The sequence below is a fragment of the Benincasa hispida genome, chromosome 10, assembly GCF_009727055.1.
Source record: "Benincasa hispida cultivar B227 chromosome 10, ASM972705v1, whole genome shotgun sequence".
Taxonomy (NCBI): domain Eukaryota; kingdom Viridiplantae; phylum Streptophyta; class Magnoliopsida; order Cucurbitales; family Cucurbitaceae; genus Benincasa; species Benincasa hispida.
Window position 1 is genome coordinate 5,697,572 of NC_052358.1, and position 22,414 is coordinate 5,719,985.

The following is a 22,414-nucleotide window of genomic DNA, read 5'->3' on the forward strand; positions in this document are numbered from 1 at the left end:
AATGCATTCTAAGTTATAAAGGATGCTTATGACCACTGGACGAAGGTCAATGACAAGGCCCAAGTTTATATCTTGGCAAATCTGTCTGACGTTCTTACCAAGAAACACAAGGCCATAATCATTGTACGTTAGATCATAGAGTCCCTCTAGGAGATGTTTGGACAAACGTCCTCTCAGATTTGACACAAGGCCCTCAAGTAGGTTTATAACGCGCTCATGAAGGAAGGCTAATCGATGAGAGAACATGTTTTCGACCCGATGGTCCATTTCAATGTCGTCGAGATGAATGACATGGTTATGGACGAGTAGAGTCAGGTGTATTTTATTTTGGAATCTCTTTGGAAGAGTTTCCTCTAATTCCGCAACAATGTGGTTATGAATAAAATATAACACACCATGGCTACCCTTCTAAATAAGTTATGTGTTGGATTGACGCCTTAAACTCTCGTTGGGTCCTGTAGTTTGTAAACACCTGTATTGAACAAACACTTGTGATGTAATAATATGAGATATTTTCTTCACTTTTGTCTATGAAATATGAGAATTTTTATTTGCTTTATCACAAACCAATAAACTAAGATCCCTGGTCGTCGTTGTAACTTAAGCATGTATGTGGAGACAACATGAGGATTATGCCTTAAGTGATAACCTAAATGGTTTGTAGTATATGGATATAGGAGGGAAACCTTGTCCTGGTGACACTACATATGCGACCCTCTTTGTAGATTGTTACAAGTGTTGTGATGTGCTACAGATGATCTGCTCTCGATCATTCATATGGAGACATGCGAGCAGAGGCGTCCTATACAAAGGTGTTTGTCTAAGACCGGACCATGAAGTGTATGGTCTCGTTATATAACGTCGTTCATGACATAGACTTCACTTCACTAGGATGACCATATGTAACATGACCTCAATCTTGAGTCTGTCTCTTATACACATCTAGATGTGTATAAGAGACAGACTTAAGCATGTATGTGGAGACAACATGAGGATTATGCCTTAAGTGATAACCTAAATGGTTTGTAGTATATGGATATAGGAGGGAAACCTTATCCTGGTGACACTACATATGCTGTCTCTTATACACATCTAGATGTGTATAAGAGACAGTAGATAGATTTCTCCCTTGAGGGCTGATTTTGGAGCTTGAACAATGTAACGCCACCCACCTTCTCATGGCCGAGAAGTGTCAACTCATAGTAAGAATATGATGTATTGTTCATTAGAGGGATCAGTGGTATTTAAGGAGTTAGATGTAACTACAGGGACAAAATGGTAAATTGGCCCAGTTGTACTTACGAGCATCTGTGAAGGGTTATCATATTGTTGACTGGTTATATCCGATGGACACATAAATATATTTGTGGTGAGAATAGTGCAACCTTCGATCTTTAGTGGAGTGTCTGATAGTTAACAGATGGTGGATCTTGTGGTTAAAGAGTTTGGTTAATTATTCACGTACCGTTTGAGCTTCAACCTACAGGTCCATAAGGTCCCTTTGGTAGCTCAATGGATTCAAGTTGAAAATCAGTTTTTGGGTTAGTTTGAAGTGTTCAAATTGATATGAGGGGGTTTGATTATATATGATATGATAAAACTAGTTCAATTATATATGATATAGTTGACATGGTGTATGAAATACATTAATGGGAGGAAAATGATATAAATATGATTTATACCAAGTAAAGGAGAAAAAAACTATGGTTTAAATATTGCATATGATGTGGTAATAAAACTATATGTTATAAATATAATATGATAAGTTAGTTATTATATTTATTTATAATTAAAACACTTATGAGATAACTGTTGGTGGTTTCTCCACAACCGTGCGTGAAAGTGGGAGGTTGTATTCAGTTTTCATAATTGAAGGATAGAATGAAAAATGTTTTCATTTTAGAAAATAATCGCTGCATTGCTTCATATCAAGTACACTGCCTATCGTTTAGCTCATGAGAGCCTACACGACAGCTTCAAGTGTTTGTCTAAACGATCGTGTACACGTGCCATCATTTAAAGGATCACATAGTATTTTACTAAACGATCACGTGGCTAGCGATTTTCTCTAAACGATCGTGTAAACGATTAGACTTGTTTGACTAAATGATCGTGCACCTTTTCTAAACGATCAAGTACCCGTTTATACGATAGACACATTACTCTCCCACTTGCTTGGTCATTGAGTGTAGTCACTATTTCCTCATTCCCTCTACTAAATCCAACAGAGTCCACACCTTCTGGATTATCACTCCAAGAATACAAAGGTCAATAAGTGGTGGTGTTCCAATTGCTGCTTGTTCGTGTGCTAAGCGACAACAAGAGATTTGGGTAGACGATTGTAGCGACAACGAGAGGTGTTGTTCCGTTCTTCATGAAAGTGAGAGAAAAACAGAAGAAAAGTTCTTCAATGGTCTGTCTCTCATTCCTTTTATATTTATTTATGAAAGAATGTCGTAATTTATTCTAAAATGCATACCTTGTTTGTATGTCTGTGAATTCTTGTAATTTTTTCACAATGAATTTGGAATGATCTTGCTTCCGCTCATAGGGTCTCTTTGATAAGAGTTCCTTCATTACGAACTCATCAATCTCTTATGAAATGTAGGGATTGATAAATGAGAGGCAAATGTTGCCCATTCCAAAAAGTTCCACGAGGGTCCATCCTCTAGAACCAAGTTTATTCCCTAATCTTCTGGTTCTAAAAAAAACTAGAAAAATAAATGAGGGAAGGGGAAAACTTTTGCTATTCAGAAAGGTAAGGCCAAGGCCAAGGTGACTGACAATGACAAGTGCTTCCACTACAATGTGGATGGTCACTAGAAATACAATTACTCCAAGTATCTCGCCGAGAAGAAGAAAGAGAAGAAAGGTAATATGATTTACTAGTTCTATAAACTTATTTAGTGGAAAATAACCATAATGTCTGAATACTTGATTCGGGAGACACTAATCACATTTGTTCTTCTTTACAGGGAATTACTTCCTTCCAGTAGCTCGAGGAGGGTGAAATGACGCTCGGGGTTGAAACGAGAGATGCCATTTCAGCTTGTGCAGTTGGAGCTACTAAATTGTTTTTAATGAATAGATATTTGATTTTAGACAATCTGTATATAGTTCCCAAAATTAAGAGGAACCTTATATCTATTTATTGTTAATCTTATTATATTTATTTTTCATTCAATGAAGCGTTTATTATGAAAAATTGTGTGACTATTTGTTCAGCTAAACTATAAAACAACTTATATGTGTTAAGACCAACTAAATTAGAATCACTTTTAAATCATGAGATGTTTAAAACTGCAAATACGCAAACAAAAGAGCAAATAATTTCTCTAAGTAACAATAATATATATATTTGGTATTTGAGATTATGTCACATAAATCTCGATAGGATTGGGAAATGAACTTCTAGGCGAGTTAGAAGGTAATTCATTACCTTCATGTGAATTTTTTCTTGAAGAAAAGATGATTAAAATACATTTTAGTGGAAAAGGTCAAAGAGCCCTTAGAGCTCATACATTCATATCTTTGTGGTCCAATGAATGTAAAAACTACAGGAGGGTAAGAATACTTTATCTCCTTCATAGATGATTATTCGATGCATGGTTACTTATACCTAATGGAACATAAGTATGAAATCCTTGAAAAGTTAAAGGATAATAAGACTGAAGTTGAAAATTTGTTAGGTAAAATGATTATAACATTTTGATTAGATCATGGTGGAGAGTATATGGGACCTTTAATATTAATATTGTTGTTTTCAAAACTTATTAGAGAAATATTTTGTTTTGAAACTTATTAGAGAAATATTGTTGTTTTGGGATTTCGAGGCTAGAAGTCGAGGGTTGAGGATTCGACTAATGTAGAGGTCGAACGTTGAGAACTCGACAAACAGAGAAAAATATGGAAACAATACGTAAATTAGGGTTGTCGAGGATTGAAGTTTCGACATACATAAGTCGAAACTTCAACCCTCGATAAGGAAAAGGAAATCTTGCTAATTTTGTAATGAGGATCTTGCTCTAGAAGGGAATCTCGCTAATTTTGTATATTAGGTTGTCGAAGGTTGAAGTTCTGGCATACATAAGTTGAAACTTCAACCCTCGACAAGGAAGATAAGTGGGTGAAGCAGATTATAAGAGAGAGAGAGATTGTAGGAGAGAGCGAGATTGAAAGCGAGATTGTAGGAGAGAGCGAGATTGAGAGAGAGATAGATTGAAAGCGAGACTGTAAGAGAGAGCGAGATTGTGAGCGAGAGCGAAATTGAGTCTGCCACATAGATTAAACGGCCAACCAATCAGCTGACGTGGTCTGCCACATGGAAATCGTCTTCACTTTATTTACTTTCCATAAGTCTGAAAAAATGCATATATATCACTAAGTTGCCCTTGCTTTGATTCCATGCATTCATTGACGCATTCATGCCCCTCTGCCATAGACTTAATGCCTTTTCAACCACCCTAAACCCCTGGGTCGAGTGTTCAACACTCGATCTACATCCTTTTAAACCACCATCCTCTTCATTTTTCCTCAATCACTCCCTCGATAATTTTTGAAGACTCACTGCCCTTGATTTTGCTCACTCTTCTCCCCTTGATTTGCTCGCTGAAAATATGCAATTGTATAAAGGAATGATTTGTCAAGACAAGAAAATGCTACAACACGTGGTCAAATGTTTTGCTATAAAGTGTCACGCACCATACGAGGTTGTTGAATCTACATCGATGATTTGGACAGTTCGGTGTAAGAAGTGGGAGGAAGGTTGCAAGTGGAGACTTCGTGCAATAAAAAAAAATCGCATGGCTTGTTCGAGATCACTAAGTATGATGAGCAACATACATGTTTTTATTCATAATTAAGTCAAAGTCACGTGCAATAGGATTCATCAATGATTGCACTGAAGTTCTGTGACACTGTAAGAGAAAAACCATCTATCAGCATGGCACAACTGCAGTCCGACATTAAATCAAAGTTTGGATATCGTGTTCTTTACCATAGGGTATGGGAGGGAAAAAGAAAAGCGTTGGCTAAAGTATTCGGTGATTGGGATGAGTCTTACAAATTGTTGCCTAGGTGGTTATATATGGTTAAACAGACCAATCTCGGAACATGAGTAGAGTGAAGAGTTAAAGAAATGCTTACTGAAGGCCATGTTATCCTAACTTCTGTATTTTGGGCATTTGGTCCTTGTATATAAGCTTTTAATAAATGTCGGCCGATCATTCAGATAGATGGTACACACTTGTACGACAAATATAGAGGAAAACTGTTGATTGCTACATCAGTTGACTCGAACGACCATCTACTTCCACTTGCATTTGCCATTGTTGATGAAGAGTCCGCAGACTCATGGGGATGGTTCTTGAAACCCTGAGAGAAATTGTAACACACGAAGAGGTGTGTTTAATTTCAGATCGACATGCTAGTATAATTGTAGCAGTGAACAACCCAACAAATGGTTGGACGAGACCGAAATGTCACCATCGTTTCTGCTTACGACATATCGTCAGCAACTTTAATAAAAAGTATAAATTTAATTCATTGAAAAATTATGTTTATCATGTCGGGTGTCAGTTTCAAATTCGAAAGTTCAACAAAGCAATTGAAGATATCAAAGGAATAAATCAAAGCTGTCTGAGTTTTTTTTTTTTACAACATTAGTTTAGAGCAATGGACTCAAGCACATGATGGAGGATTCAGATATGGGTGGATGAAGACAAATCTATCATAGTGCATAAATGGAGTCCTCAAAGGAGCTCGAATGTTGCCTATAAATGCTCTTGCTCAAATAACATTCTTCAAATGCGTGAACTATTTAGAGAAAAGAAGAGAATAAATAAGGGATGCATTGGAAAGTCAAGATAAATACACCCGGCAATATTATTTATATATATATATTTTTTATTAATAATTTATTTCAAACATATTTTATAATATTAAGTGGAGTAAAAATCCAGGTATGCACACGACAAAATAAATAAATTGTTGCACGATCTAGTAAACATGAAGTAGGTATGAAGGTGTGTTTCATGTGAAGACCGGACATTATAGTCTCAATGCCAAAGGAGGAAACGTTCAAATATTGAGGCTAAACAGGTCCGAGCGGTACTGTTCATGTAACAAGTGGCAAGCATTCGGCATTCCATGCTTGCATTTTATGGCCGTTTGTTCACATTTTAACATGAACTACACAGATTTTATTGAGGATTACTACAAACTGTCAACGTATGCTGAATGTTACTCTCCTCAATTTCAACCTGTACCGCATGAAGATTACTGGATCACGCACCCTAATATGCCCGTATTACATCCTGATCCATCGTTGTTGAGAAAACCTGGTAGACCGAAAAGTTCACGTTATCACAACAGGATGGATTGAATAGAACCAGCCACTCGACAACGATGTGGATTTTGTAACCAGTTAGGACATAATCGAAAGAAGTGTCCTTCGTTACTAAGACGGGCTCCAGATAGTTAGGGATTGAAAAATAAATAATTTTGTTATTATATATTCATTTTAGTGTATATTTAATTTTTTAATTATAATTTATTGTATATTCATTTTTTTTTTTATAATAATCTATTGTATATTCAATTTTTTTTATTGTAATCAATAAAGTTTCACATTATTCTTTACCCTCACACTTTTTTCTACTATTCAATTATAGTCAATTTTAATATAATATATATTATTATATATTATTATATATATATATATTATTTCAGATCATGTCTTTAAACCCAGGACCTGTTGATCCGATGTTTTGTATGACCAGTCCATTCATCGATCATATGTTGTATGGCGAGATCGTACTACTGGAGAAATATCTTGGCAGACGTCGAGAGGCAGTTTCTCCAGCGCACAATCCTGCTCCACCCTCAAATACTACCGCTACTGCGCACATCTGGATTCTATGGAGTTGTCAGATTAGGATTATTCAGTTGGACTGGCATCTGATCCAACCTTGGTCGAAAGATGGAGGCCCGAGACACATACATTCCATATGTCTGTGGAGAGTGCACTGTCACTCTACAAGACATATAAGTGTTGTTGGGGTTACTTGTTGATAGTAAGTCGGTCACCGGAGTGATGTACGATGACTGGTTAGCAGTTTTGTCAACTGTACCTCGGTGCGACCCCACCTGCCGACAAAGATTAAAGGATCAAGGTTAAGTTTTAATATGGTTAGACACAATTTCGTGAGCTCACAGATGATGCAAACGAGGAAACCGTCATAAGATATGTGCGAGCATATATACTATAAATTGATGGGTGGAATTCTGTTTTAAGATAAATCAAGTCATTTTGTTCACTTGATGTTCCTGCCACTGTTAGCTAACCTCCATGATGCGGGGCGGTATTCATGGGGTGGAGCATGCTTGGCATGGTTGTATAGACAACTATGTAAAGCAACAAGACCTGAGGTTCGAGAGATAGCTGGCTTCTCATACTTTTACAACTATGGCTTAGGAGCGATTTCCAACAATGGCTCCACAGCTACATCATGTTAATGACGCTCAGTTAGTTAGACGAGCCTAGGTTCTTGGTATGTTGTTTTAATTCAATTTAATTTTTATATCACTGATCTAGCTAATTTAAATTCTAAATTATCAATTTAAAAATTTAGGTGGAGAGACAAATTTTGTATGACTAGGACAACCACACATGTAGTCAACTAGTATAGATACATGTTTGATCTGCTTCAACCTGAACAGGTACATTACACTAAACCTAATTGATTATTTTATTCACATTTTTATTGTATTTGTCTTTAATATTCTCTAATATAATATTTTGTGTTTTCAGGTTATTTGGGAGCCGTACAAAATTATTGTGTATACTTTGCCTATTTTTTGTACGAATAGTCAAAACATATGGCGGACGACGAGTCATCTCATATGTTTTCACATTGGTGACTGGCATCTTCATGAACAGGTGATGAGACAATTCGGTTTTCAGTAGGATATCCATCGCCTTGTAATACTGAACCCGTACTGCATGATATTGACCTAAGGACTGGAGATTGGTCCGAAAAAAGTTGGACATTTGGTAGTGCGACGGCACTATCGTGCAAGGTTTTATTGCAGTGGGGTTCTCTTGAACAGTTTGACACAGATGTCACTCTATAATATATTCATTGGTATGATAATATCACAAGGCGTTACGTCACTCGTCTGAGAGCAGCTGTGGTCATCTGGTAAATAAATGAATATTATCTATTTTTTAATTTAATTTATTTTAAATATTTTCTAATTGTTTTAAATTCACAGAGATCGAACAATAGTAGACTCCGTGAGGCTGCGAATGATCCGAACCAGGTTCTTGCTATATGTTAGTATAACCAAAGCTATATGGAGGAAATTAATTATATGTACGATATACCTATTGTTCCTCCACCAACTCCTAGACGTAGAGGACCTGTTCGGGAAGAGGATGAGTTTGATGAGGTTGCACATAATGTGGAAGAGTTGCCCCCTATGACGCAGACGCAGAGTCAAACTGATCATGTTAGTCCGATGATGATGATGCCAACATTTGGTTCAGGACATTATAACTCAGAGGCTGGTCCTTCGTCTTCATACGTGCATGGACATGGTCGGGGTCGTGGAGAGCATAATGAATATTTATATTATGAAGCGCCTGCAGAGGTACCAGAGCAACATCAAGAAGAACCCGAGCAACCTCAAGTTCGAAGTTGACGACGACAACCAGCTCGAAATCGACGACGTCCGTCTTGTGGGACACATTGATTTTTATAATTATTTTTATATAAATGAGATATTTAATTTACATTTTTTATTTTTATAAGTTATTATTATTTTTAATTTATTCTTTTTAGAGTTTAAATAAAATAATAAATATTTTTAATTTTTTTTTATAAAATGGATTTTTTTTAAAGAAAAGAATAAAGGATTAGAAAGAAGAATGTGGAATGTGTAATAATTAAAAAGGAAAAAAAAGGGAAATTTGTACGGTATTCTCGCTCTCTATCAAAATCTCGCTATCGCTCTCGATCACGCTCATACTCTCGCTCTCTCAAACTCTCGCTGTCTCTCATAATCTCGCTCTCGAATTTGATTAGCTCGTTAGCGGCAAAAAGAAAGAGATTCATTAGCTCGTTATTTAGTCAAAGATGACAAAATCCGTTTGAAAACAACAATATTTTTCTAAAAAAAAGGAAGGTCTAGGGTTGAAAATTCGACCCTTGACTTATTTAAAACAACAATGTTTTTACAAATAGTTTGAAAACAACAATATTTTCCTAAATAGTTTCTAAAAGTACAATATCCTTTTAATTTTTCCGAGTACATGGATTTAACTTTCAAAGACTATATGATAGAAAATGAAATCCAATCCCAATAAAAATATTATAATAATTATTAATTTTTATTTCCTCCTCCTCATCATTATTTTCGTAATTTAAGCATAAAGATTTTAGAGTGATAGAAAGTATTTATACAAGGGAAGGAGACAAAAAAATTAAGAGTATCCATGGTATTAAATTTATGTTTACACGTCGATATTTCTACGTTTCCATGGATTCAACATCGACATGAAGAGTGAATCATTATTTTCATTATATTGAACAAAAAAAAACTATGAAAAACAAAAAAAATTAGCATCAAGATGTCATTACTATAAATATAATGTATATAATAGACATGTTAATTTGTTTGAAAATCATAAAATATTATTTACTAATTAAATTTATTTTATTTTTATACTTTTTCTAAAAATATCTATTGAAATCGACATTTTTATTTTATCAATATTTTCATCAAAACTTCTATAAAATTAAGACAATTTTCATTAATACCTACATTTTAAACCTTATCCCATGAAAATCAGACGGGGGTGAATAATTTGATAAAGGGTCATGATTACGTGGCATACACGTACCGCGGAGGGTAGGCCAAAGTCAAACGGTCAGTTTGAAACGTAGGAAGAGGAAGGCTATAATAAAGAAACTAAAAAAGAAAAAAAAATATACATTATATATAATAATAATAATCTTATATAATGTCATAGTCCATCTTCTGCTACGGCTTTTCCTCTCATTTTCCTCCGCCCCCTTCAAACTTTCCTCTTAGATTCTCATCTCTCTCTCACCAAAAGCAAAACCCAGCCAGAGCAGCAGCAGCATGCCGAAGAAATGGAAGCGAGTCGGAATCCCTAGCTGCTCAATCTGCCGAATTCACTACGACGAAGATTCTCGAGCCCCTCTTCTTCTTCAATGCGGCCATACTTTCTGCAAACACTGTCTCTCTCAAATTATTGCTCCAACCCCACCTAAACCATCTCTCACATGTCCCAAATGCCGCCATGTGTCTACCATCGGCAATTCTGTGCTCTCTCTTCCCAAGAATTTCGCTATACTACCCATGATCTCTTCTGCCTCCGTTTCTCACTCTGCTGAGGTTAGCGATAGCGATGACGACGATGCTGGAGCCGATGAGGATGGGGTTGATGAGTCTGACCGGGGGCGGAGGAGTTCCGGCTGCCACGGGTGTGGAGAGGGGTTTGGGGACCATGAATTGAAGTTGGTGAGGAAGATCGATGGAGGGAAGAGGGAGGAAATGGAGCTTTGGTTTGCTTGGTTGAGGTCTAGAGTCGGTGGATGTCGGCATAGAGTGGTGGTGAGACGGGTGAGGATGGGGAATGTTGGGGATTTGGATTGGGTGGAGAAGCAGCTGGAGAAGCTGAGGCGTGCGTCGATGTGGTGCAGGAATGTATGTTCCTTTCTTGGAGTGCTGAAGGTGGAGGATTATCTTTGCATTGTTATGGACTGGTTCCCTGGGTCGGTTCAGTCGGAGATGCAGCGGAGTGGCGGCCGCCTCACTCTCGAGCAAATTCTCAGGTGATCCTTCTCCTCGTCTTATATCGTGTTTGAGTTTGGTTTTATTTTGTTGGACTTTTTTACTTGTGGACCTCTACTTTATAATTTCTTTTAGCTTGGGGAAAGCTTGGGTTTAATATCCAGATTCACCAAAAGTATTGTGCTGCCGCAACTTCTATCCCTCCGAACTCGCGAATTTGGTGCTCATCTCGTTGTTCTGGCTTGTGAAGGATCGGGAAGTTCTGTATTCCTTAGAAGCACAAATCTGCTGTGTTCTGTTTACAAAGCTGCTCAGACTTGATCACTTGCCAGATCGCCATCAATACGCAATTTGAAAACTATCGTGTTCGTTCTGGATTTTTATTTTCCTGGGAATATATTTGGCTACAAGGATAGGTTACCTTGACACGTCCCATTAGATGGAATTGTTATTGCTTTCCTCTGTTCGAATCGCAATTATTACTTTTTTGGATAAGAAACAACTTCGCTGATCAAATGAAATACAAGAAATGGAAAAAGTCTCAACCAATGCTAAGGAAGTTACACGAGAAAATTTCCAATCAGCAAGTAGAGAAGTCCGTCATTATGATTAGAAGGTTTAGACAACAGGGACAAAGACATAGCTATGAAATCAACGCACAATCCCCCAAAGTAGAGAAGAATCTCTCTCTCTTTCTTTCTGAAGAAGACTTTGTTCTTTCTTTCTAGCCACAAGGTTCATAAAAACACTAGGATGAAACTAACCACGATGTTTTAGCCTTAGTCTTACAAGGATGCAGACTACTGGTGGTGTTGGAGTATTTCCAAAGCAGGAGGCCGTCAGGTGGTGATGAGTGAATGTCCTTGACTATTTGGTTCCACTGTCGTCTTTACACATGATACATCGGTTGAGAAAAGGACAACTTTTTTGAGCAGGAAACTTAGAAACGGACAACTTTTAGAATTCCTTCCTTGAACCTTATTACTGCTGTTCATAGTTACTGCAAAAAGTTTCCAAATGAAAACTTCTCACGAAAATTTGGGACAAGATTCCTTCCCAATTCACTTGAAATGATCACAGTCAAGGGGATTAAATTTAGGTCACTCGATAGCTCTTTTGCTGTTGATTTGTAACTAAAGTTCCTAATAGAATTGCTTAGACCCACTTGTCTTATGGGATATCAAGTCAAAGTTTCCACATCAGCGAGGTTTATTTTGTATCGTACATTCTAAAAAGGGAGGTCATATTTTAAATTTCATCGTCACGAGGATCTTTTCTTTTGGAAATCATATAGATTCTAGGGAATTTGAAAGAGAGAGATTCATTGCCCCACCACATGTCCTTGAAGAGTATAATGTTTTTCAAGTCACTCAAGGGATCATAAGGTCTCGCATTCTGTCGATGTCTTTCAAGCAGCGTTTAGAGTGCCTTAGGTTTGTAAGGTTAGACCACCAATGGCCCCAAGGGACTCTATAATTTAGGCACAGTAACTTGCTTTCAGAGCATAAATTCTTCACAATTGAATCTCCAAAGCCATCTTCTCGCCGAGGCCCACAGTTAGAACGAGAAGGTAGTGGTTTTAAATACATAACAATTATTCTGCACATTCTTTGGTGCTTTACATGTAGTTTCTGTCATCCCTCAGCCCCCTAGCACCCGACATTGATACTATGGTTGGTTTAAAGAGTTTTAGTTTCTTCCTTCTGGGATTAAGTTAAAGGATGGAATCCAATTGGACTAATAATTACTTCACGAAAATATCTGATCTTCTGATATCAACTTTTGCAGGTGTGATTATTCTAAAAACTCTTTGCTTCTTGTTGCTATTCTGCTTGCTTGTAATATGTATTTATGAATTCAGATTTGGAGCAGACATTGCACGTGCAGTAGTTGAACTTCATGCAGCTGATGTTTTGTGTATGAATTTGAAACCATCCAATTTTCTCCTGGATGCAAATGGACATGCTGTGGTTTCCGATTATGGGCTTCCATTGATTTTGAAAAAACCTTGTCATAGAGCGGGCATTTTTCCACCAGAACACGAGTCATCAAGACAGCATTGGTGTTTGGAGTGCCTGTTTTTGAGTCCGCATTATAGATCTCCAGAGGCGTGGGAGCCTTTGAAAAGACCATTGCATTTGTTTAGGGATGATGGAATTGGCATATCCACTCAATCTGATGTGTGGAGCTTTGGCTGTGCCCTTGTTGAAATGTGCACTGGTTCCACTCCGTATGTTGCTTTTTAGTTCTTACTTCTTTCACATTTTATGGTCATTTGTATTCTTTTTTACTTCTTCCACATTTTATGGTCACTTGCATTCTTTGCTAATAAAAGATGGGTTCTTCAGGTGGGCTGGTTTGAGTGCAGAAGAAATTTATCGTTCTGTCGTCAAAGAAGGTAAGCTACCTCCACAATATGCAAGTATTGTAGGTGTTGGGATTCCCAGAGAATTATGGAAGATGATTGGTGAATGCCTACAGTACAAGCCGCTGAAAAGACCGACTTTCCATGCAATGCTTGCCATATTTCTTAGACATCTACAAGGGATTCACCGATCTCCTACTAGACCCGTGTGAGTTTCCTCGATTTGTCACAGCACTTTTCTCCTTCTTTTGTAGTACAGAATTATTTGATCATGTAATCACAGCGGATTTTATTACCCTTCCTATTGTTTTTGACTAGTTGAAAATTCTATTTTAGTCCTTTACCCTCTCCTGTGTTGAATCACTCTCAACATCTGTATCTTTTTTCTGGAAATTATACTGGAGCTTCACCACCTCCCACCCCAAAAAAGGGAAAAAAAAACCCAACTTAGAGTTCATCCCAATAATAGTGATTAAAAAAAGAATTAGTATGAGAACACCATGAAAAAGTCTGAAATTTCACAAGGTTAGCCACATTCTAACAATTTTTCATCATCTTGACATTAAATATTCAGGTGGGTTTTTAATCCAAATATTTCATATGAAGGCTTTTACTGCATTTATCTTCAGAGTCCCCTGTTCTGTGTCAAATTTATGGTGGTCTTGATGATAATGGTACTCATAAGGCACATTTCTATGAATTTGGAAGGAAAGAAACAAAAGAGTTCTTTGGGATGAGGAGACATCCTTCTCTTTTTGGTTTTATCAGATAGTTTTTTGTAGCTGTTACTTTGTATGAACTTATATATATATAGTTGGTTTAGCTACAGCTTAGAGCATAGTTTTGATTTAGGCTGATTGGAAAGTCTTCTGTATCTTGCTTAGCTAGGGCCAAGGCTTTCCTAGTCCTCACTTTTGTATGTTTTATTATCATGTTTTCAGTGTAGTAGTTTCTTATCTAGCAAAAAAAAAGTTGATACATTTTGATGCATTTGCTTTGGTGGAATTCAGCGAGGTGGCAAGTTCTCCTCATATTGATAGGCTGGAACAATCCCCTACCTCTGTCTTGGACATCCTTCAGGTTAAAAGCAACCATCTTCATCAACTTGTATCTGAAGGGGATGTTAACGGTGTCAGGTTAGGCTCTTTTGTCATATGGGTTCTCCCATTCTCTTAAGTCTTTTAGGTTCTTTTCTGGCTGTTGAAATCTTCAACTCATTAACCCACATCTGCAGAGATCTTCTTTCCAAATCTGCGTCAGGGAATAATAGCAGCTCTGTCATCTCTCTGCTGGAAGCTCATAATTCTGAAGGACAAACTGCTTTGCATTTGGCATGCAGAAGGGGTTCTCCGGAACTGGTTGATGCAATCTTGGATTATAGTGATGCAGATATAGATTCCCCTGATGAAAATGGGAATCCACCAATAGTGTTTGCTTTAGCTGTTGGATCCGCTGAATGTGTGCGTGCTCTTATCAGGAAATCTGCTAATGGTATGTTTAGGTTGATGGAAGGCTTTAGTCGGTCTGTTGCTCATGTTTGTGCATATTATGGGCAACCTGATTGTATGCGTGTAAGTTGTTACACATCCACCTTTTAGGCAAGTATTGTTTGTTTTCTTTTTTGATATATACTCTCGGACAGTAAGGCTATTGTGGTGATTACAGGAACTACTTCGAGCTGGGGCAGATCCCAATGCAGTTGATGATAATGGTGAATCTGTACTGCATGTGGCTATTGCAAAGAAATTTACTCATTGTGCAATTGTAATTATGGAGCATGGAGGTTGCAAATCAATGGGGTTTCTCAATTCAAAAAACTTAACGTAAGATTGAAACTGTTTTTGTTGTTAAATATTTATAATTGCTTTGCTTTACTCTTTCTTCTTCTTCTTCTTCTTCTTCCTTCGAGTTCAATGAAATGTGGGATGAGGGGATTTGAACTTTTGACCTCTTGATCGAGGTATATCCATTAACTAGTTGAGCTATCCTCTGGTTAGGTTGGTTGCTTTACTGGAGTTTCCCCCTGCCTTGAGATTAGTTGATGTGTGTGATGCTTTAAACATTTCTTTTTTCTTCTCAAATGAAAGCTTTATTTTTTTAATTGTCTTCTTCTTCCCCCTTCCTTTTTGGCAAGTCTGTCCCTTATATAAATTTCTTATTTTCATCGACATGTTTGGTTTTGTATTTAAAAAAAATCAGGGGTGAGCCCCAAAATTTTCTCAAGGGGCAAAATGTTTCCAACTTATTATTTGGGTAACTTTTCAACTCTAAAAATTTGAGTTGCATAAATTCGGAGGAAAACTTTTAAATCATAGCTATTATATATATATTTTTAGTCCACAACAAACCAAGGGGACAACCCCTCCTTCCTTCCTTCTTAGCTCAGCTCTTGAAAGAAATACTTTTCCAATCAACTCAATTTTCCTTTTAAATTGAGAAAACTGAAGTGGCTTTGAAGGATTACTTTAGCATTCATGTTTTGGAGCTTTAATTGTGTGCTTTTCACCAAAACAGCATCCAGAAGCATATATGTTTCAGCATTACTCCTCTTTTTGTAAGGATGCATCTCATGAAATATTTATTATTTAGTTGCTACTTCCTTACCGTGTCCTCTGAAAATAATGAACAATGCAAAGATTCTAATTCTAACATTCTTTCTTGTGCTACTGAATTCTTCTCGGGATATGTGGTCAATATGCAGTGGTCTTGTCCCATAAGCTGTAGTATTCTCCATGATAATAATATAAGTGTGTTGTTTACCAAACATTTTCTATTGTTATCATCAACAGGCCTCTGCATATGTGCATCACATCTTTAAATGTAGATGTTGTTAAGAGGTGGGCTGAACTTGCATCGCCCGAGGAGATTTCTGAAGCTATTGATATACCAAGTTCCACAGGAACAGCTCTATGCATGGCAGCTGCTCTTAAGAAAGACCGTGAGATAGGTAAACTGGTTACAGGGATTTCTCTAACCATGTTCTTCAGCCTTTTCCTTATCTGATTCCTTCTGCAATGCGTAGGAGGCAAGGCATAACAGTAGAAGTGGTTCTGACACCTATGTTTCATCTAACCTAGAAATAAAATTACCACGGAAACTTTACTACTAAAACTGCTGGATACACCCTTGGGTTTCTTTGATGATCATATTTTTCACGAGAAACATAAATTTCATGCACCATTGTAAGTTTGGTGGTGATGCAATGTGATTATTAGTTTACGGAAATGTCATAAACAAATATCTTCAACCTATTCATATGACATCTATTCTTATTCTTGTTTAAAAACAATTTTTTTTTCTCCCTATAATAACTCACAAATGACTCCATTATCTCACAATTCCGATGCTTGACCCTGATGTACCTTCTAAGAATGGTTCCACGGAGGATGATACTCATGAAAAGATTTAAAAACTGATGATCCCATTGACACTGGAGTACACAAGGAGGGCATTGGAGTAAGCGAATGAGTGCTTGGTTTGCTTTTGGACTGATGACTACCATGCGCATTCCCTAGTTGTACCACATGTTAGAGTGGAATCTGTTTTAGTCACATGCAGTATTGCTTAATCTTCATTAAAAGTAAACCTTTTCCTCTATTTACGCTTTTTATATGGTGTAAGCGCGATGACACATTTCCAATGCTAATTTCCTAATTGAAAATGCTTGATTATGGTACGAAGATTTAGTATCAAATCAATTTCCCCCCCCCCCCCCCCCCCCCCCCCCCCCCCCCCCCCCCCCCCCCCCCCTACTTTTGTTGCTATCTGACTTCCTTGTTTGCTATTCACTGTAGAGGGAAGAGAACTTGTTAGAGTTCTGCTCAAGGCTAAAGCTGACCCAGCAGCCCAAGATCCCCAACAATGTCGAACAGTTCTGCATACAGCTGCCATGGCTAACGATATAGAATTGGTGAAGGTGATATTACAATTTTATTCGTTTGCTTGTCATAATTTATTGCATGATTGCAGGAGACTGGCAAAACTTGGTAGCTCAAAATTGCTAATGTTACCCTTTTTTTTATTTTTATTTTTATTTTTTATTTTTGTTATTAGATTATTCTTGATGCTGGAGTGGATGTAAATATCAGAAACTTACACAACACAATACCTCTTCATTTGGCACTGGCAAGAGGTGCAAAGCCATGTGTTCAATTACTCTTGTCTGCTGGAGCAGACTGTAATTTACAGGTTGGCCTTCTCTATGTTTTACTAAACGGTATTTAATGTGATTGAATAGAACCCCAAACGATGTTTCAAAAGATTATGTTGTACTTGAGAACTGTAGAAATGATCAGTAGCCAACAGCTAGCATATAGTAGAGAAACAGTAAATTTTCAAAAGGTCCTGAAAGTAGAAACTGATTTGCAATGAGACAGAAAGGGATGAAAACAAGGAAAACATGCCGTATTAAGAGTTCATTATGGATAACAAAGTGACTTCGGAAACAAAAATTACATAAAGGACGTAGGAAAAAGGTTAGCTTTTTCTCTTGTAACTACCTTTGTTGAATGAAAAATTCTAGAATGGAACGTAAGAATATATGAGGATCTTCTAAATGGCCTTTCAAGTCAGAAATTTTTAGGAGGGTGAGAGATGAAACGGAACTTGTTAGGTGCAGGATCCAACATGTGAAAGTGTTCTAATGGCCAATAATAGGGAGAAACTTTCATCATTTGCACTGACAATGATGACAGAATGGGGTAAAAATTATTCTCAATGACAATAGGTTCCATCAAAATTGAGCGGAGAGGGATAGGGATTACCGACGTGGGTTACTTAGAACAGAAGAAGAGAAGATAGAGGAGAATAAAAGAAGTAGAAGTTTGGTACGGAGTGAGGAAGAGAGGACTTGATGAGTTGAATAATGAGAAATTTAATGAAGTTATGTAGAAGAAACTTTGTAATCACAAGATCATATTTTTCATCTTAATCCATAAGACATTTGTGGTGCATTGAGGAACAAGTGAATGAAGCTGTCACATCGAATCTTTTTGTTGGAGGAATCCGTGCTCAGGTGCAGTAATGGGGAGGTTGTGAGACAGTGTCTCTGGATACAGGATAAAGTTCTACTGGAGATTTTACCGTTAGATTTGTGTGCGTAGATTTGACGTCATCCCTTCATATTGAGGATGGTTGAAGATAACTTGCGGACAATGCCCTTAACATAGTTAACGGATGGTCCCTTTTTCCCATATAAATACTTCTAACTTTTTGTGTATTTCCATCTTGAAGTTTTTTGGTGGACATGCTTCCAGCCACCTGATAAAACTTTTTTGGGTGATTGTAATCAGGATGATGATGGTGACAATGCCTTCCATATAGCAGCAGATGCAGCAAAGTTCATACGCGAATGTCTTGAATGCATATTATTGATACTAAAATATCCAGGTGCTGCTATTGGCGTAAGGAACCACAGGCAAGTGTTATGATTATACAGTTATTTTATATAATATTTTCTAAGAGAACTTTTAAGAGCCACTACTTTTTTCTTCAAGTAAAGTATCTTCATTTTCATTTTATTTTTCTCATCTAGAATATATCATATAATTGATGTACGTGTGATAACTCACTTTAGGTTGTATTAATTTAATTTATCAATGTCCTTTTTAATGGTTGCAAAATAGTGGCAAGACATTTTGTGACTTGTTGGAAGCCCTACCTCGGGAATGGATTTTTGAAGAGCTTATGGATGGACTAGCAGAGAAGGGTATTCATTTGTCCCCAACGATGTGAGTGAAGTTCCACTATACTGATCTTTACATTGCAGAATTTATGCAGTCATTGAGTTCATTGTCTGACATGAACTTTGCGCCCCCCCTAGATTTCAAGTGGGCGATTGGGTGAAATTCAAAAGATGTGTGGCAAATCCTGCATATGGTTGGCAAGGTGCAGGACCCAGGAGTGTTGGATTTGTGCAGGGTTCCCATAGTGGTGATGGTCTTTCTGTATCATTTTGCTCCGGTGTTGCACATGTTTTGGCAGATGAGATCATCAAAGTCATTCCTATGGATAGGGGACAGCTGGTGCAACTTAAACCTGACGTGAGAGAGCCAAGGTTAGATGTTTTGTTGCTTTACTAATTGATAAAAGTTCAACTTGATGTACAGGCTTTCTTTATATTCCTCGTTTGAAATTAATGTTGATAATGTTAAGGTGCTACTGTACTAGGGCACTACATTGCCAGGATGTCCTATTCAATCGCTAAACAGATAATGTAGCATTTCATCTGGTGGCACATGATATATATCCCCTTCCATATCACGTTACAACTTACAACTTCTCCATTTTATTGACTGCCTTGTGCTATGCATTTTTTTTAAAAAAATTATTTATTCATTTATTTTTTAATTTTTAATTGATCAATGAAACTTCTCTTAACCCCCCAAAAAAGGTTTCATCAAGTGTGGATATAATTCTTATCAGGTTTAAGTTGCTTGGACAATCACGTGACAGCATTGGAACTGTCTTGTGTATTGATGATGAAGAAGGAATTATACGAATTGGATTTACTGGTGCATCTAGAGGATGGCAAGCTGACCCTGCAGATTTTCAAAGGCTTCAAGAATTCAAAGTTGGCGATTGGATCCGTGTACGTTATACTGTGCCTGCTGCAAAACATGGCTTTGGAGCTGTAACTCCAGGAAGTATTGGCGTTGTGTATGGTATCAGGCCAGACTGTAGCTTGCTGATAGAATTCTGCTATTTGCCTAGCCCTTGGCTTTGTGAACCTGAGGAGATTGAACCTGTTGTCCCCTTCAAGGTGAGTGCTTCATTCTCCCGATTTTGTTATGGTTTAGATTTGAACTGAGCCTCATTTCTTTTATCCTTGGTGAATTTGCTGTGTTTATTTCCTTGTAGATTGGAGACCAAGTATGTGTTAAACGCTCTATATCTGAACCTAGATTCCCTTGGGATGGCGAGACACATAATAGCGTTGGAAAAGTTAGTGATATTGAAAGTAATGGTCTCTTAATAATTGACCTACCACATCGGAATGGACCATGGAAAGTAGATCCATCTGACATGGAGAAGGTGGACAAATTTAAGGTATTTTCTTTTAGGGAAAGTCATCACATAAACACTGGCACTTGTGTCAAGCATGAGCGTTCACCTGATATTCTTTTTGCTTCTGCACAAACAGGTCGGTGACTGGGTTAGGGTGAAAACATCTGTACCCTCTCCAAAATATGGGTGGGATGACGTACCCCGAAGCAGCATTGGAATAATTTTTTCCTTAGAAGAGGATGGAGATGTAGATGTAGCATTCTGCTTCAGGAGTAAAACTTTTCCTTGCTCTGTTACCGACATTGAGAAGGTGCCACCTTTTGAAGTGGGACAAGAGGTTCATATCCTCCCGTCTGTTACTCAGCCATTACTTGGGTGGTCAGATGAAACACCAGCCTCTTCGGGAAAAATTGAAAGAATTGATATGGATGGAACTCTAAATGTTAGTTCTCATACATAATTTTTCTCCCGGAGTTTACATTTTTTTTTTAGATAGAGATATTGAACTTTAAAAATGTTATTTTAAGTTACTTTTATTATTATTATTATTTTTCAGGTGAGAGTATCTGGAAAGAAAAAACTGTGGAGAGTCGCTCCGGGTGATGCAGAAAAGCTATCAGGATTGGCAGTGGGTGATTGGGTTAGAATGAAGCAGTGTTTGGGAACAAAATCAAATTATGAGTCCAACAATACTGGGAAGGAAAATATAGCAGTAGTTTACAGTATACAAGATTACTCTTATTTAGAATTGGCGTGTTGTTTTCATGAAGGGAAATTATTTGTACACTGCACAGAAGTGGAAAAAGTTTCTCCAATAAAAATTGGCCAGTATGTGCATTTCCGTGCTGGATTGGCTAAACCGAGATGGGGATGGAGAGGCGCTAATCCGAATTCAAGGGGTGTTGTGACTGCTGTAAATGCTAATGGAGAAATAAGAGTTTCATTGTTCGGCTTGTCCGGATGGTGGAGAGGAGATCCGGCAGATTTTGAGGTAGAGCAAATGTATGCTGTGGGTGAATGGGTGAAATTAAAAGAAGACGATACCGATGGACGGAAATCATTGCCAACTGGGAGTATTGGTGTTGTACAAGGATTAAGTTATCATGAAAATGAATGGGACGGTTCTGTTCTGGTAGGATTCTGCAGAGAACCAGAATTGTGGGTGGGACATACTTCAAAACTTGAAAAGATGGAAAGATTTTATATTGGTCAGCATGTGAAGGTGAAATCTTCTGTAACAAATCCACGTTTTGGGTGGTCGGGCCACTCTCATGCCAGCATTGTCTCGATAACAGCAATCGATGCAGATGGCAAAATTAAAGTATCTTCTCCATCTGCTCAAAAGCCATGGACACTTGATCCATCAGAAGTTGTTTTAGTAGAGGAAGAGCAACTCAAAATTGGAGACTGGGTGAAGGTGAAGCCATCTATTGTAATGCCTGTGTACCATTGGGGGGACGTTTCTCGTCAGAGTGTTGGGGTGATCCACAAAATGGAGGATGGGGAGCTTTGGGTTGCCTTTTGCTTTATGGAGCAGCTGTGGATGTGCAAGGACTCGGAGATGGAGAAGGTGAGACCCTTTAGAGTCGGCGACATGGTGCGATTTCGAGAAGGATTAAAAATCCCTAGATGGGGATGGGGAATGGAGACACATGCTAGTAAAGGGCAAGTAGTAGGTGTTGATGCAAATGGAAAAGTAAGAGTTAAGTTCAGGTGGAGGGAAGGACGCCCTTGGATTGGGGACCCTGCTGACCTTGTTCTTGATGATACTACTTGATCTTTGATTCAGGACCCTAAATTTAAAGGTCTGCATACTAATTCAACGCTTCGGTAGAGAATGATCCCCAAGTGGGACTTTGGGATACTGAGGCAATTCGTAGATTCGAAACGGCGCGTTACGCCACGTACAGTAGTGTGTGGAGTATTGCTCGTAAATGCTTTGGAGAATTGCAGTTGGAGATGAAGATGTGGACCGTTGGTTGCAAGAAACAAAGGACCAATGCCCCTTTTGGTGTGGCGGCATATCATCTATCGATAAGGTCTCTTTTTATATATCGTTGTGCTTGTAGATAAAGTTGAGTTATATAAAGAAATGCTTTTAGTTATCTGAGAGGGCTGATATATTATTTACATATGTACATATAATTTTCCAGTCATTATATATACTAATGTTTTATTATTCGTCTAGTGTGTTTTTGCATCTATGGTTCCTTTTGAAAAAGT

The 22,414-nt window shown here is 37.7% G+C and overlaps 1 protein-coding gene across 2 annotated transcripts; it reads left to right on the forward strand.

The window, feature by feature from the left end:
- The first annotated feature begins 10,027 nt into the window (after positions 1-10,027).
- Positions 10,028-22,378, forward strand: LOC120088360 (E3 ubiquitin-protein ligase KEG-like). 2 transcript variants are annotated; one of them, XM_039045587.1, is made up of 16 exons: positions 10,028-10,862; positions 12,683-13,051; positions 13,170-13,394; positions 14,197-14,322; positions 14,421-14,757; positions 14,852-15,009; positions 15,976-16,133; positions 16,981-17,102; positions 17,240-17,374; positions 18,478-18,602; positions 18,811-18,915; positions 19,008-19,241; positions 19,610-19,946; positions 20,045-20,233; positions 20,328-20,633; positions 20,748-22,378. In XM_039045587.1, the coding sequence occupies exons 1-16, from the start codon at positions 10,147-10,149 to the stop codon at positions 21,966-21,968; spliced, it is 4,863 nt and encodes a 1,620-aa protein (XP_038901515.1). In that variant the 5' UTR covers positions 10,028-10,146; the 3' UTR covers positions 21,969-22,378. The 2 variants fall into 2 exon arrangements, with proteins under 2 accessions (XP_038901515.1, XP_038901516.1); XM_039045588.1 differs by lacking the exon at positions 10,028-10,862 and adding an exon at positions 10,894-12,391.
- The last annotated feature ends 36 nt before the right edge of the window (positions 22,379-22,414 follow it).

What these genes read in the sequence shown, in the direction of transcription:
- LOC120088360 (XM_039045587.1), top strand. Translation starts at nt 10,147, where the DNA reads ATGCCGAAGAAATGGAAGCGAGTCGGAATCCCTAGCTGCTCAATCTGC. An exon ending in ACGATATAGAATTGGTGAAG is followed by an intron (nt 17,103 to 17,239) that starts GTGATATTACAA and finishes TTTTGTTATTAG; the next exon opens with ATTATTCTTGATGCTGGAGT. An exon ending in AACCTGTTGTCCCCTTCAAG is followed by an intron (nt 19,947 to 20,044) that starts GTGAGTGCTTCA and finishes ATTTCCTTGTAG; the next exon opens with ATTGGAGACCAAGTATGTGT.